The 16,971-nt window shown below is 50.5% G+C and overlaps 1 protein-coding gene and 1 non-coding gene across 2 annotated transcripts; one reads left to right on the top strand and one right to left on the bottom strand.

The window, feature by feature from the left end:
- Positions 1-253: 253 nt before the first annotated feature.
- Positions 254-16,752, top strand: ARPIN (actin related protein 2/3 complex inhibitor). Its single transcript, XM_004056753.5, has 6 exons — positions 254-527; positions 2,451-2,526; positions 4,856-4,988; positions 9,298-9,504; positions 9,903-10,066; positions 11,478-16,752. Exons 1-6 carry the CDS (start codon positions 436-438, stop codon positions 11,484-11,486), a joined length of 681 nt encoding a protein of 226 aa, XP_004056801.3. The 5' UTR covers positions 254-435; the 3' UTR covers positions 11,487-16,752.
- LOC115930867 (U7 small nuclear RNA) lies at positions 15,642-15,703 on the bottom strand. The gene has a single exon (XR_004067461.1). It is a non-coding gene; the product is annotated as a U7 small nuclear RNA (small nuclear RNA).
- Positions 16,753-16,971: the final 219 nt, after the last annotated feature.

Genomic DNA, 16,971 nt, shown 5'->3' with positions numbered 1-16,971 from the left:
ATCCTCCCCAGTGGCTGTTCTCCATTCCTGCTTCCCAGAAACCCATCCTTCCCGGGCTGATCTTACAAAGGATCTTCTATAATAGGATCTTGGGGCCTCAATTTCCCTTTTGTGCGTGTGCTGGGGCAGGGATCTTCCTCTAGGAATGAGGAAGAGAGAGAGACAAGAGAAAAGCATGGCCTTTCTGCCCCACTGTGCTAAGCCCCCAGCCAGGGTCCTCCCGGAAGCCCAACCCCTGCCGCGCGCGGCCTGGCGTGCAGGAATGGAGCTCGGTCCCTTTAAATCCCGCCGAGGAACGCCTGAGGGCCGGGCCGCGCCATTCCCGGATCCACCGGCTGGGAATCGCGGGTCCCCGCGCGTCCTGCAGCACTTCCCGCGCCGCGCCCCCAGCCCAGTGCGCCGGCTCTGTGCTGGGGTGCCCGGGCGGTCGGGAGAATGAGCCGCATCTACCACGACGGCGCGCTCCGGAACAAGGCGGTGCAGAGCGTCCGGCTGCCAGGGGCCTGGGACCCCGCCGCCCACCAGGGGTAGGCCTGGGCGCACGGCCTCGGGTCGGCCTCTCCTTTCCCAGCTTGAACCCCGCAACAGGATCGGGGTGGGGGGTGGGATGCGAGTGGGGGAAAACTGGGGTTGCCAAAGCAGCCTCTCCGCCTTCAGTCCGCCCCTCCAGTCCGCCGCTCCCGGCGCCCCTGTCGCCGCGCCCGCCCAGCGACCCCATGACACAGATCGGCTTAAAGCTCCCCGCCTGTCCGTCTGCCCTCGAGAGAGGGTCCCGACCCCCAGACAGGTCTCCGAAGGCTGTGCTTCGCCTCACGCCGACCTCCGGCCCCACCCCACCCGCGTAACTATGAACTCCAGCTACTTGCCGCACTGCTTTTGCAAAGACTCATGCCCTGCCCCAGAAGGGACAGTGGCCGTGCTGTGGCGGGAACAGCGGGCGGGCTGGTCCAGAGCAGGGCCTGCCTGGGTGAGGAGGATTTGGAGGGCCAGGCCCTGTCGTCACAGGGTTATGAGGCCGAACGGACCATTCCATTTACAACTGCACTGAAGAATTGTGCTAAGTGAAATAAGCCAGACACAGAAAGACAAATACTGTGTGATCTCGTATATGGAACCTATAAAAGCGTTGAACCATAGAAACAGGAGAACAGACCAGGCGCTGTGGTTCACGCCTGTAATCCCAGCATTTTGGGAGGCCGAGGCGGGTGGATCACTTGAGGTTTGGAGTTTGAGACCAGCCTAATGGTGAAACCCTGTCTCTACTAAAAATACAAAAATTAGTCGGGCGTGGTGGCAGGTACCTGTAATCCCAGCTATTTGGGAGGCTGAGGCATGAGAATCGCTTGAACCCGGGAGGTGGAGGTTGCAGTGAGCCGAGATTGTGCCACTGCACTCCAGCCTGGGCGATGGAGCAAGACTGTGTCAAAAGAAAAGAAACAGTAGAACAGTGAACAGTGATTGCCAGGGGATAGTGGATGGGGATGGGGTAATGATCAAAGGTACAGACTTTCAGTTATAGAATAAACAATTTCTGGGGACCTAATGTACAGCATGGAGTCTGGTGGGTGTGTTCATTAATCTGTGGTAATCATTACACAGTGTGTACTTAAATCATCACGTTGTGCACCTTGAATATATACAGTCTTTTGTCAGTTAAATATTTAGAAAAATAATTGCGGGGGGTGGGGAAGAATTGGATAGAGACCAGCTAGGTAGAGTTTTCACTTCCCACTCCCATCCCTATTCCACTGTCATCTTCAGCTGTCCCACGCTTCTCCATTTCTGTGGATGCAAAAAAGGAAGCCTCCACGTTCTGCTTTTATGAAAACCAGAGTCGAGAAGCCAGGGGTCCACTTCCCCTCAGTGAAGGACCGTGTGATCTTGGACTAGTCTCAGACTTCTGAGTTTTGGTTTCTTCACCTCTCAGTAATAACCATTTCCTCGGGTTAATGACCACCTGGATATGAATGAGAAAAGGAATATAAGAGTGTTTAAAAACAGGTGGAAAGGGAAAATAGTTTATTGCAGCTTAGATACCTACCCTCACATTTGGCCCAATAAAAAAGTAAAATCTTTTGTATTTAGTAATCACTTAATAGCTTACAAAACACCTTCACACACATGATCTTGTGTCAACATCAGAGGAGCAGAGTGAGGCAGCTGTTTTCCTCCCCATTTTGTAGATAAGACTGAGGCTCTGGTTCCAGTAACTCCCAGTGACCTTGTAGGAGGGGGCCATAGCTTGATCTTAGGGCAGCCTGACAAGGTTCCTCCTGGCATCTGGGCAATGCCCCAGCCTTTGGGACCCTTTGGAGACCCCTATGTAGGAAGCACAGGGAAAGGAGCTGCTCAGTACCCAGCCTGCTCAGGGCTGGGTAAATAGGAGACATGGGTGAGATTTGCTGAGGACTGACAAAACTGGCTATCCTTTCTTTCCCTTTCATCCTCAGGGGAAATGGTGTCCTGCTGGAGGGAGAACTGATCGATGTATCTCGGCACAGCATCTTGGACGCTCATGGCAGGAAGGTAAGGATGCTTCCTCGGTGCTAGCTAGAGGGCACTGACTTCACGGTCATCATCCACTGTGGCATCTCCTTGTGCTGGGTCCTTCCAGTGCCATGAGTTGGGATTCTTGATGGGCTTAGAAAGCAAGTGGGAAGTAGGTCAGGAGATTTATAGCCAAATGGGACCACCAGCTGGAAGAATAGTTTAAGGCTGTGTTGAGCAGCAGACAGGTGGGAGGGCCTGTGTTCTTGCCAGAAGAGCCTGGGTCATGGCTGAGAAGGCAGACCAGGCCCTAAACCCCAGTCTTGCCTGAATGTAAACTCTGACAGTGTCTGGGGCTTCAGTTCCCATGTTGATGTCCTGGCTGCCTTTGCCCTCTCAGCCTCCTGGGGTCATGCCCTGGATCACCACCCCATCTCAGGTGTCTGTGGGTACACCTGGCATTTACCATCCAGGACTAGGCTGTGTCTTTTTCTGAGAGCTAGTGCTGACTTTCCACTCCCCCTTCAAATAGCCCCACCTAGATGTGCTGACCACCTTATCTCCTTGGTCTCTATAACTGAGCTTGGTCTCTAAAAATGCCCCCTCCAGTAGGGCCAGAGGCCTGGTGCTACATGGAGCCTGCATGTCCCTCCTGTACCCCACGAGAACAGCTCAGCACTATTTTCATGTCAGGCGGTATTTTGCTGCACCCTCCCCTCCTTAGCACACAGTGGGCAGGTGGGAACACCCATCAGAGCCCCTAGCCAGCCTGCCCAGGAGAGCCCAGCAGTGTCTCCATGCTGATGTGGGGCTTGCTTGCCTCATCTGCCCTCAGGCAGGGGCTTCTCCTAGCCCCTTTAAAACTTGCCTCCTCTGAGTTCCATTCCTGGTGATGGTGCAGTTGCCCTCCCAGCCACCAGGCTGGGAACCCTCACTGTCTCCTCCCCAGGTAAGCAATGCCAAGCCCTGCTGGGCTCCTCCCTTGCCCATTTCTCCCCCTCCCTTGCCTTCCCTTCCTCTTTCCATGGCTGCTTACCTGAGATGGGCCCTCAGCCTGTCCTGATAAAACCTTGCACCTGTCCCCCTGCCTTCTGGCTGTCCCCAGAACTCATCCCTGCTCTGCTGCCAACAGGACAAATGTCTTTCCAGAAATACATCTCTGAGGGTCTCACTGCTGCTCAGAAACCTTTCAGGATTCCTTGTCCATCAAATAAAATCCAAACTCTGAATGCCAACTCAAGGCCTGTCCTGAACCAAGCCCACTTGCTTTCCCAGCCTGGGCTCCCAGAAGGCCTCCAGGTGCCCTGCGTGGCTCAAACATGCACAAGGGCCTCTTGGCTTTTATTTCCTATACTGTCCCAGGCTTTTAATATTCTTCCTACAGCTTCTTATTCCCACAGTTGGCAGACCTCCCTACCCTCCAAGACGTCATCTTTCTTGATTCTACCAGGATGTGGCCTCCTATTCTTCAGGCCCTGGGAGCATTTCACCCACCTGCCTTGAACAACTGGCAAACAGCATTTATAGCACAGTTCACGCTTGGCACTGTGCTTGCCCCTCTGTTATCTCATTGAACCCTCATAATATTCTTAAACACAGACATCACGTTATCCCCATGTGATGGGGAAACTGAGTGGTTTGTCCCAGGCTGTTGGAAGGGGCAGTGTGGCTGCCCTCACCCAGGGCTCCTTTTCAGTGCCCTTTCCATTGCACCTTGGCAGTGCCCATTCCTGCTTCATGGTATTTGGGGTCCTCGGTCTTGGGTTATGGTTTTGTTTTGTTTTGTTTTTGTTTTTTTGAGATGTAGTCTCATTCTGTCTCCCCGGCTGGAGTACAGTGGCAGGATCTCGGCTTACAGCAACCTCCGCCTCCTGGGCTCAAGCGATTCTCCTGCCTTAGCCTCCTGAGTAGCTGGGATTACAGGCACACGCCACCACACCTGGCTAATTTTTTATATTTTTGATGGAGACAGGGTTTCACCATGCTGGCCAGGCTGGTCTCGAACTCCTGACCTCGTGATCCACTCGCCGCTGCCTCCCAAAGTGCTGGGATTACAGGCGTGAGCCACTGTGCCCAGCCTAAGTTATGGTTTTCTATATATACTTTTTGTCTTTGGCTGTGTGGAAGCCCTGGGCTTGCCCTGTTAGGAACTTCTAGCAGGGCTCATTATATGTGGCAGGTGCTCTTGTGAACCCATGAATGCATAAATATTTGGGGGCAGGGGGAGCATCTGCCTAGCTTGAACATCTTTTGGAGCTGAGGTGGGCTTCTAGGGTAGATGTGAGGTTGGCGGGGCTGCAGCCGGAGCCCAGAGTGTGTGTGTTGTGGGATGAAGCCGCCCCCTCACTCTCTGTCTGCCTGGCCCCAGGAGCGCTACTACGTGCTGTATATCCGGCCCAGTCACATCCATCGCCGTAAATTCGACGCCAAGGGAAATGAAATCGAGCCCAACTTCAGCGCCACCAGGAAGGTGAACACGGGCTTCCTCATGTCGTCCTACAGTAGGTATCCTCTGCCCTCCCTCTCTCCCTCAGGGCCCTCCTGCAGTGTGGCGGCCTTTGTCTTCTGAGCTTCTTAGCCCCTGGAAAGTGTCTTTTCAGCCCGCTTGACGTTGAAGCCCTGTATGTGGCCTGAGGCTTCCACATCCACCCCTGGCCTTGCCTCCCATTTACTCAGAGGATCCCCGTTCCCTCCCCTCCATTCCAGGGGCCAGGCTGGCCTTCCCACCTCCTGCCATTTCCTGTATCTGGCAGAATCATCCACAAACCTGGTTTTGGGCTCTAACTGCCTTTGTGCAGAGCCCAGGCCAGGCCCTAGGCGGTCTCTGTTTTACTGCCCAAATCCTCTTTTGGTTCTGGGGTCTTAGTCCATGCGTGCTGTATAACAAAATACCTTAGGCTGGGTGATTTATTAACAATAGAAATGTGTTTATTTTATTTTTAATTTTTAAAATTTTTGTTTCTTTGTGCATTTTTAGTGGCTGGGTTTTGCTATGTAGCCCAGGCTGGAGTGTAGTGGCTATTCTCAGGTGCAATCATAGCACACTATAGTCTTCAAGTGATCCTCCCTCCTCAGCCTCCAGAATAGCTGGGACTGTAGGTGTGTGCCACTGCACCTACTTAAGAACAGAAATGTCTGGCTTACAGTTCTGGAGGCAGGGAAGTCCAAGGTCAGGGTGCCAGCAGATTCGGTGTCCGGTGAGGGCTTGCTTTGCGCTTCAGAGACGGCGCCTTCTTGCTGAGTCCTCACATGGCAGAAGGCAAGGCGGCTCTCTCTTCAATCTCTTCTGTAAAGCACTCATCCCACTCGTATGCCATGACTCACCTCCTAAAGGTCCCACCTCTTAATACTATCACATTGGTGATTAAGTTTCAACATGTGATTTTTTTTCTTTTTTAAAAAAATTTTAGGGTGAGTGTGGTGGCTCACGCCTATAATCCCAGCACTTTGGGAGGCCGAGGTGGGTGGATCACTTGAGGTCAGGAGTTCGAGACCGGCCTGGCGAACATGGTGAAACCCCATCTCTACTAAAAATACAAAAATTAGCTGGGCGTGGTGGCGTGCACCTGTAATACCAGCTATTTGGGAGGCTGAGGCAGGAGAATCACTTGAACCCAGGAGGTGGAGGTGCAGTGAGCCAAGATTGCACCACTGCACTCCAGCCTAGGCAACAGAGTGAGACTCCGTTTCAAAAAAAAATAGTAATAATAATAATAATAATAATAATACTTTTTGATGGCCACTTTACTTCTAGGCATTATGTCTGTACTCCATCAGTGGAGGAAAGGCAGCTGAGTTTGACTTTTTTTTTTTTCCTTTTCTTTTTCTGTCTGAGACAAAGTCTGGCTCTGTCCCCCAGGCTGGAGTGCAGTGGCTCAATCTTGGCTCACTGCAACCTCCGCCTCCCAGGCTCAAGCGATTCTCCTGCCTCAGCCTCCTGTCAACATACGAATTTTGGGGGATACATTCCAACCATAGCAGGCCCTCCATGATCTTCTTCTTCTTTCTAATTTTGTCTCTGGTAGAGCCTGTTTGCTGTCTGCCCCTGGGTGAGAAGGTTTTGAGGTTGAGTGGGACTCTATCACTTTATTCATTCATACCTTCAGTTACTCATTGACTCTCTGAACATTAGGGACCATCTATATCATGTGCCAGCCCTTGTGCCACACGCTGAGGGGTCCAGGGATGAACAAGACCCAGTCGTATACTTGAAATGTTCTCAGTCCAGTAGAGGAGATGGACAGGCCCGGGCCTGGATCCCGTGAAGGGTGCTGAGCCCAGGCAGGCATGGCTGGGGATGCCCTGGAGCAGGGAATAACAGGACTGAATCCTGAAAGATAAGCAGAGGTCAGCCAGGTGCCAGGGATTTGCAGGGTGTTTCAGAGAGGCAGAGGGTGCCCAATGCCTGGAAGTTGAAGAGTTCCTGACCCAGGTATGAGAAGCCATGCAGGGCAGGCAGCAGGAGGGGCGGGCACTGAGCAGCTCAACTCTAACCGAGGATGCAGGGCAGCCCTGTAGTGAGGTTTTAAGTAGGCAGGTGATGTGATCAGGTCTGTGTTTGAAAATCTCCAGGGAGGCAAATAGCCTGGAGCCCAGTGATGCCTGTGAAAAAGCTGTTAGGGTCACCTAGGACAGAGATAAGAAGGCCAGGATTAAGGACCTGTCAGTGGGGGTGCAGAGACTGGAGGAGCTCAAGCTAGAGGAGGCACAGTGGCCTCAGTGTTGGCTTGGCTATTGGGGAGGAAGAGGAAGGAGTCGTGATGATGCCAGGGGTTGGGCATGGGTGCCAGACTTGGGGAAATGGAGGGGCGAGAGGTTTGTGGGGAGGAGGTCTGTTTGGAACACACTGAGTTTGAGTTGCCAGGAGCACTGCTGGGTAGAGGTCTACTGAGGCCTTGGAGGACAGTTCTAGAACTTGGGGAGAGAACTGGGCTGCAGCACATCGAGAGTATTGAAGCTACGGAAGTGGACCAAGTTACCCAGGAGGAGAAAAGAAGTGGGCCCAGGAGGTTGTCTTGGGAAATAGCAACAATAGAAGGTGGATGGAGAAGGAAGAGCAGGAGATGGAGCCACTGAAAGGTCCGAGGGATGGGGAAGGTGTCATGTCTCTAAAGCCCCACGAAGCCAAGGGGAACAGGCGTGAGGAGCTAGCAGTGGGGTCAGGCACTGCCCACGGGTTAGTTAGGTCTGAGATATGGAGCATCCAAGAAGTTTGCAGGTTAAGAGCTCACCGGTGACTCTGGTGGGGGTACATGGGGTCTGGAGCAGCAGGTGTCAAAGCCAGAACGCAGGAAGGCCTTGAGGAAAGGTCAAGGAGTGGGGAGAGAGAGACAGGTCCTCAGGAGGGGGGAAGGGGTCTGTCTGCAGCCCAGATGGAGGAGCTGGCTTGAGGCAGGAGGAGAGGCCTCCTATCCTTTGAGACAGAAGGAAAGAGGAGATGTTTTGTGTGGTCAGAAGTGAGTTGATGGCTGGGCGTGGTGGCTCACGCCTGTAATCCCAGCACTTTGGGAGGCTGAGATGGGTGGATTACCTGAGGTCAGGAGTTTGAGACCAGCCTGGCCAACATGGTGAAACCCCGTTTCTAACAAAAATACAAAAATTAGCCAGGTGTAGTGGCACACGCCTGTAATCCCATCTACTCGGGAGGCTAAGGCAGGAGAATTGCTCAAACTCAGGAGGTAGAGGTTGCAATGAGCCGAGATTGCACCACTGCACTCCAGCCTGGGTGACAAAGCAAGACTCCATCTCAAAAAAAAAAAAAAGAAAATAGAGTTGACAGGTGAGTGGTCAGGGAAGTGAGAGGCCCCACTTGATGGCTTCTGCTACCTTGCAAAGAAAGTGAGATGCTCTGTCTAGAGGGTGTCAGGGCAGAGGGCTGAGGAGGATGGAGCAGTCCTGTGGGAGCAGCCACCTGTGCAGTCCCAGAAGGCATCCCTGGCAGAGGTTGGCTGAGGTTGTACACCATGAATGGAATGTGCTCCATGAAATGTGTTCATGGGTTGGCTGGGATGTTCTCCAGTGAAGTGCGGCCACCTGGGCTTGGCGTGGCGCAGGCAGCCTGTGGGACAAGCTCCGGGGTTGCTGTGCTGGGGTGTGGCCTTGTGAACACCCAGCCCTGGGAGGCTGGGCCCACTTCACAGTCCGGGAGTGCCCCTTCCCTAATCCAGCACCTGGATTTAGGACTCCTCCCTTAGCCCATGAACTCTGCCAGGGCCAGGAGAGAGGAGGGGGACTACCAGAGTTTACTCCTGGTTCCAGTAGACCTCACCCCAGCCAGGTAGACCCTGAGAGCCTGGAGAGAACCCTGCCTGGCCACCGGGGTCTCAAGATGGAATATGTTGGGGTGCTTTGAATCCTGCCTCCTCTACTACTGTGTGACCTTGAGCTAATTACTGAACTTCTCTAAGCCTTAGTTTTCTCATCTGTAAGATGGGAATAGTGAAAACATATGAATGCTTACCTAGGGGTCCATGTGCCAGGTGCTGTGCTACATGCTTTATTTCCTTTATATGTCATTTCAGTCCTGTCAGGTAGGTTCTGATTTTATCCTATTTTTCGGGTACAGAGCGGTGATGTAACTTGCCTAAGTTATTGTGGAGCCCAGATCTGCACCAGGCTGCCTGTCCCCAGCTCATGCCCGTCCGCCTCTGCTGTGGAGTTCCTTGATGAGGACTCGCAGAATGGGCACTGAGTCCCAGCCTCCGGGTGACTGAGCTTGGAAACACTCAGCCCTCACCTGGCTCCTGAGAGGCCCTCTGGAAGTGCTTGCTGCCACAGTGATAATGACCCTCCTGCGCTCTGTGCCTGCAGAGGTGGAAGCCAAGGGGGACACTGACAGGCTCACGCCCGAGGCGCTGAAGGGGCTGGTCAACAAGCCAGAGCTGCTCGCGCTGACAGAGAGCCTCACCCCCGACCACACAGTGGCGTTCTGGATGCCCGAGTCAGAGATGGAGGCGATGGAACTCGAGCTGGGGGCTGGGGTACGGCTGAAGACTCGGGGCGATGGTCCCTTCCTGGGTGAGCAGTGCAACCCTCACTGTGGCCCACTGTTCCTGTGTGGCCCATGGGGGCTCTTGGCCTCCCTTCTGCCTAGAGCTCATGGGAGCAGGCAAGGGCTGGCCTCCATGGGGACACAACCAAGCCCTTGAGATTTACTCCTAAATCCCTGCACAAGTGCCCTAGGGCCATTAGGCTCGACAGCCTGGATCCCCGGGTGCCACCCAATCCCATGGTTCCTGTGAGCGACTCTCCCCACCATACCTTGGGGATCCCACCCAGGGGCTCATTGACCACATCTACGCCTGGAGAAAACAGTGGTTTAACCCAGGCCTAGGGGACCCCACCATAATGGGCCCAGCCCTCACTATGTTTCCGCCACAGGGACAGAGGACATTCAATTTCATCTCTTCTTTCAGATTCATTGGCCAAACTTGAGGCTGGAACAGTGACCAAGTGTAATTTCACTGGTGATGGAAAGACAGGGGCATCCTGGACAGACAACATCATGGCCCAAAAGTGTTCGGAGGGGGCTGCAGCGGAGATCCGAGAGCAGGGGGACGGGGCAGAGGATGAGGAGTGGGTAGGTACCTGGTGTTGGTGCGGTTGTATCTCCTGGCAGGAGCATGGTACATACTGGTTGAGGTTGTGGATAGGATGAGAAGACGACAGGATGAATCTTACCCCCCAGCTTTAGTGGAATTCTGTGAAACACCTGGGAATGTGTTAGCATCAGGAAAATTCCTCTAAGGTATGAAGAATGACAACCTGGGACCTTTCTTGTAGGTGGCTCTGAACCTAACTGTTCCCCAAAGATTCCCAAGTGGTAGGAAGGAGGGGGTGCAGAGGGATATTAATGATGGTCATTAAGTCTCAAAACATTTCTACTTCAAGTGAATACATTAACCATGCTGAGGCAGTTGAACAACTGAATGCGTAGTTTTTCCTCCTTTGGTTTGGGCTCCTTGCCTGAAGTGTCTGGAGAATGGCTGACCTGGTCCTTACTGGTTTTTCTTTTGATGAGAGTCAGTCCCCACATTGATCCTCAGCCTATTCACAGTTGCTTTTCTTTTCATTTCTTTTCTCTTTTTTTGGGAGATGGAGTCTCATTCTGTTGCCCAGGCTGGAGTGCAGTGGCACGATCATGGCTCACTGCAGCCTCGAACTCCTGGGCTCAAATGATCCTCCCACCTCAGCCTCCCAAGTAGCTGGGACTATAGGCATGCATCATCACGCCTGGCTAATTTTTTTATTTTTTGTAGAGACGAGGTTTTGCCACGTTGCCCAGGTTCACAGTTGTTTTTCTGAAGTATATTTTACCCAAAGACTTGAATTGATGTCAAAAGGCCCCAAAATGAACATTTATTATTTTATTTTATTTTATTTTTTTGAGACGGAGTTTCACTCTTATTGCCCAGGCTGGAGTGCAATGGCGCCATCTCAGGTCACTGCAACCTTTGCCTCCCAGGTTCAAGCAATTCTCCTGCCTCAGCCTCCCAAAGTGCTGGGATTACAGGCATGCGCCACCATGCCTGGCTAATTTTGTATTTTTAGTAGAGACGAGGTTTCTCCATGTTGGGCTGGCGGTCTCGAATTCCTGACCTCGGGTGATCCACCTGCCTCAGGCTCCCAAAGTGCTGGGATTACGGGCTTGAGCCACCACACCTGGCCTCAAAATGAACATTTGAAGCAAAGAAGTCACAGAAAAATGCACTATTTATCTAGGTAATGGAGATGATGTCTTTTGCCAGAGAAAGCAGGGGCACGCAGATGAGAGTGTCTGGATTCCTTTTTGTCTTCATAAAGCGAGTCTTGGACTGAAAAACAGTCCAAGAGCTGTTGGAGCTGCCGGGCCAGCTCTAATGAGGCGCCCAGGCAAGCACTCATGGGCCCCACGGGTACCACGCAATTGAACCCTTGTTTGTCTGATAACTTGCAGTGACGTTTATGACATGTGCTGTCTCCACATCTCTTTACCCCTTGGATTTCTCTAGGATGACTGAGGGACGTGGCTGCCTCCGGGGGCACCAGCACCTTCTGTAGCATTGTGGAACATTTCTTCCATGAACTTCTACTCTGGAGCTGGAGAGAACAGTCTGCCAATTCTTACCTGGTTCTTCCCCATAGCCACCTTGGAATACTCTTTGAACAAGCTCTGCTAAAACCAAACCCATGACCACTGTGTTGGTGGTGGGGCCTCATGCTGTGGCTCACGGAGGGCCCCTCCCTGCATGTGAGTCTAGCCTTCCTAGACATTACATGATGACCCTTTAAAAAAAAATTAGAGATGGAGGTCTCACTATGTTGCCCAGGCTGATCTCAAACTCCTGGACTCAAGCGATCCACCCACCTCCACCTCCCAAGGTGTTGGGATTACAGGCGTGAGCCACCGCACCCAGCCTCATGTTGACCCTGGCCCTGGATAGCAGCCTTGTTTGTAGAGGCAGGTGGTGGGAGAGACCCTAGGACAGCCTGAGAGTAACTGGACCTGGTATTGGTGCAGAGTGGGGAATATCCCTTGTCTAAATGCAGAGCAGCTGAGAGAAGTTAGCGGGGCTCTTCCTCCGTTCTCATTGTTTCCTGCTTTCCTTCCCCACCCACCCCTTCCTCAGCACTCTGTGTTGTAGCCTGTACTATCCTGCTTCAAGCCTCCGTGTCCCTTGTACCTTCCCCCCACCTTGAGTTGCCAGTTCTTTACTCCCTCAAATGTTCCCATGCCACCTCGGGGGTTTCTGTTATCTGACATCCCTGGCTGCTTTCCGGGTAGATGCCATTCCCAGAGAGGCCAACAGCGTTCCCAGGCGTGGCTGGCTGGTGCGCATCTCTCAGACTCACTCTGCCAGGCTACAGTTTTGAGAATACCTTTTTTGTTGTTGTTTTGTACCTGGAGAACTTTTTATGAATGAGTAAATCTTCAGAAAGGAATTCCTCCACCCTTACTGGGTTCTTGTCAGGTGTAAAGGGCCTTTCAGCTGAGCAATGTTCCTATGAGAAGGAAGCCATTTCTCTTGGCTCATGAACACTGCCTTTTGGGTAGTATGCTCACACCCAGATCTGTGAAGAGACCTGGAATTGAAGTCTCCATATCGTCAGGACTTGGTGGCATGTGGATCTTGCTTGACTTGGGAAAAGAGAGGGTGGTGGTGAACTAATAATTATGGAGTCCCCCTAATGTGTCGAACACAATGCTAGATGATTTCCATGATAATAATTACTCATACTTGTGCTAAGCACTTGCGATATCGTACTTGTCACAACAGTCCATGAGGTACTGATTATTATCCCCATTTTCTCATGAGACTAAAGCTCAGAGCTCTAGGATAGTATACAGTGGCAAGAGGAATTTACACCCAAGCACTCAGATTTCAAAGCCCACATTCTTAACTACCGGACTATTCATATTACAGAGCAGGAAAAGGGTCTCAGACAGGTTAAGCAACCTGCCCAGAGTCACACAGCTAATGAGTAGCAGAATCAGGATTCAAACCCAGAGCTGTCAAAAGCAAACCTTATGTTCCTTCCACTATTCCCTGCTTCCTTGCCCTTCAGAAAGGTCTTGGAAACAGGGGCCAGAGGATGTGGTAGCCACTTCACTGGTGTTCTGTGTCTGAATGGGACTTTCTCACAGGCAGGCCATGCTGGGACCTCAGCCATGGGGGTGGCCAGGGAGGTGGTTGAGCAGAAGGATAGCTGGGGACACTGACTGGGGGTAGAGTCACCCAGTGTCTTTAGACATCCTGCTGTCTAAAGCACTGTGTCCAAAGGGTGTGGCAAACTTATATGGACAGGTCACCATTCCAAACAAGGAGGCCCAGTGTGTCAATAGGAGAGGTCCTAAAACAACAAAAAGGGCGGGGTGTCTTGGATGGGCTTCAGGAAGGGAAAGACCATTGTGTCTGGAGCTCAGAGAATGGGGGCTTGTGTTTGAGATGAGGCTGGAGATTGGGCATGGCATCCTCACGCATGTTAAGGAATTGGGGACTTTATCCTTAACATTCTGGAAGCCAGTGATCCCATGGAGAGTGAGAAGATCTGATCTGTGTTTCAAAGGTCACTTGACTGCTGAGCAGCTGGAGGCGAGTTGCTCCTTTAGGAGACTGCTGCAGTTGCCTGGGTGATAGGCTAGAGGGGTCTGGTCTATAGCAGTGGCAGGGGAGATGGAAAGAAGAGAATGGTTTGAGGGGCATTCAGGGGGCAAAATCAACAGGACCTGGGGGGAGACGAAGGGATCAAGAATGATGCCCAGATTCTGGGTGAGTGGCAGTGCTGTGGTGCACAAGTAGTGATGTTATGTTTCTGGGTGACCTGCTGTTTAGCAGGGGCCCAGCCTGTGGCTAAGAAGTATAGAGAACTGAAACTAGCTCCCTAGGGATGGGAAAACCAAGTGGGCTGAGGATAAGAACAGGGCCCCAGGGCTGGGTGCAGTAGCTCACGCCTGTAATCTTAGCACTGTGGGAGGCTGAGGTGGGCGGATCACTTGAGGTCAGGAGTTCAAAACTAGCCTGATCAACACATTGAAACCCCGTCTCTACCAAAAAATACAAAAATTACCTGGACATGGTGGCACATGCCTGTAGTTCCAGCACCTTGGGAGGCTGAGGCATGAGAATTTCTTGAACCTGGGAGGTGGAGGTTGCAGTAAGCTGAGATTGCCACTGCACTCCAGCCTGGGCAACACAGTGAGACCCTGTCTCAAAAAAGAAAAAAAAAAAAAGAATAGGGTCCCTGGCTCAGCAGGTAGGGACACTGAGGTAAAATCCTATTCCCTAGGACTAGGGACTAGGAAGGGAGAAAACAGGAAGCTGCTGTGGCATAGGCATCTGCATGGGCAGATGGTGAGGCCAAAGCCCCTGATTTTGCCATACCTCCTGCCCTGGTCAGGACTGGTTCAGGCATTAGGGCAGGCCCAGCCAGGGCAGAAGCCTTCCCAGATACACCTGTGGAGAGTTGAGGAACTACAGCAGGGCTGAAACCCTGCTTTCAGGGGCCCCCATGTGGCTGGTAGGGGCAGCTTTTGGAAGCTAGACTGGATCCTATTACTCCCCAGATGAAAAGTTCAAATTCCTTAATACAACTCAGAGCTCATCACAATGTCACAACCCTCCTTTCTCGGCTCGCTTCCTCCTTAAGAGCTCTGGGGCGATTCTTTCAGACCAGCCTGAGGGATCTTCCACAGGTTGTTAATAGGGCTAGAAACAAAAAGTGGTGGTGTTTCTATGATCTAATTTGTTGGAACAAACGTAATGTTAAACTCAAACATTTCTGTAGGATTTCTTGGCGCTTTAACTATACTAACATTTACTGTAACTCTTCAGGACAGGGTATGATTACGTATTTCCCACATTTCTTTGGTCATAGAACCCGTTTCTGTGAGGAGCATTTCATGGGACAGCTGTTGTGAGAAACAGTTTGGGAAGGGCTGTGTTGGTCCCATGGAGGGGCTGGCTGTTCCCGGAGCAGGCCACTCCCCCACTTGCATTGCCTTGCCTGGACTCTTTTCTTGGAGGGAGGTCCCTTTCCTCTACCCATCTGAATTTCTTTTCTTCCATCAGTTTCCAGCTTGCCTTTCACCATGGGCCTAATGATGGAAATTACAGTTATTTTGTATCTTCAAACAGAACCAAGCAAATCCTCTGAGCTTCATTCATATGGGAAATTTTTTTTTTTCTTTCTTTTTTTTTTGAGATGGAATTTCACTCTTGTTGCCCAGGCTGGAGTGCAATGGCTCAATCTCGGCTCACTGCAACCTCCACCTCACAGATTCAAGAGATTCTCCTGCCTCAGCAGGAGGATTACTGTAATCCCAAGGAGCTGGGATTACAGGCCTGCGCCACCACGACTAGCTAATTTTGTATTTTTAGTAGAGATGGGATTTCACCATGTTGGCTAGGCTGGTCTCGAACTCCTGACCTCAGGTGATCCACCCCCCTCAGCCTCCCAAAGTGCTGGGATTACAGGCATGAGCCACAGTGCCGGACATTATGGGAAAATTTTTTGAGGGACTAAACTAATCTCCACAAATAGCAATGCATTTAGGAAATATATTTAAAGGGGAAAAAAAGACTCATAGTTTCACTCAGTCATGTTCATAATTTTTAGTGTTTGGGTTTTTTAGCATGTAATTTGTGTACATAGTTTTGGTTTTTGTAAACTTGCATAGGGGTTTTCTGGTACAAACTGGAAAACCTGCTAGACAAATTCTGAAACATCTGTAATGCTTGTACGCAGTTGTTGTAACACTATGCCCACACATAATCACTTTCCATATTGCTGCATAGTCTTTGTAACCATTTTTCTTTCTTCTTTTTTTTGAGATGGAATTTTGCTCTTGTTGCCCAAGCTGGAGTGCAATGGTGCGATCTTGGCCCACCGCAACCTCTGCCTCCCGGGTTCAAGCTATTCTGCTGCCTTAGCCTCCCGAGTAGCTGGGATTACAGGCACACGCCACCATGCCCGGCTAGTTTTTGTATTTTTAGTAGAGACGGGGTTTCACCATGTCAGCCAGGCTTTTCTTGAACTCCTGATCTCAAGTGATCCTCCCGCCTCAGCCTCCCAAATTGCTGGGATTACAGGCGTGAGCCACCACGCCCACCTGTAACCATTATTTTTAAGATTGCTACCATTGGATAGTTCTGTCATGGTCCAACTTTTGGATATTTAAAATTGATCCCTGTGTGGCTAACAGAATTAATGTTTCCAAAAATGTTGAAAATTATATAGTTCGCTTAATTCCCCACCTCTAACTGTATTTTTGGGTTATTTCTTTAGGAACAGATGCCCAGGAGTCATATTACTGAGAATCTAGACATCTTTTGCAAAGTTCTTGTTATATTGCCAAATTGCTTCCCAAAAGGGTTGTTCTAAACCATAATTTCACCAGCAATGTAGGGGAGAACCATTTTTATGCTGCCCTTGTGAGAATTGGGTATGAAAACATTTTTAAAATGATTTTTGATGAGATGGAAATAATATTTGATATATTTTAATTTGCCTTTCCCCCACTTATAGTGAGCTTAAACATTTTTTCCTTTTCCTAGCTGTATTTCTCCTTTTGTTATTCGTTCTTTTGTCCATTTATCTACTGGGGAGATGGGGAGTGTTATCTTTTTAGTTTATCAGTTATTTGCATTTTAAATATAACCATTTGCCATATTTTAACAATGATTTTTCCATTAAATAATTCTTTTTATAAAAAAACTTTATATATCTGTTGATGTTTTGTGATTTTTATTGCTTCTAAGCTAATACAGATTTTTGGATCTTATTCAATTTCGTTTTCTTCTGTTTAGGTTATTATCTGGTTTTATACCTAACTACTTATTTTCAAATTGCTAACCAGTTATCCTAATAGTATTTACTGAATTCCTTCCCACTCCTACATCACATATTAAAATTATTTTGTGCCTAAATTATTTATAATATTTCAGTTAGTCTTCCTATAATTACAATTTGAACCCTCAAAGTAGGTTTTCATAGTTGGCAGAGCTA

The sequence above is a fragment of the Gorilla gorilla genome, chromosome 16 (assembly GCF_029281585.2).
Source record: "Gorilla gorilla gorilla isolate KB3781 chromosome 16, NHGRI_mGorGor1-v2.1_pri, whole genome shotgun sequence".
NCBI lineage: Eukaryota > Metazoa > Chordata > Mammalia > Primates > Hominidae > Gorilla > Gorilla gorilla.
The sequence above is the reverse complement of the archived record's forward strand: the minus strand, read 5'-3'. Positions and strand labels throughout refer to the sequence as shown.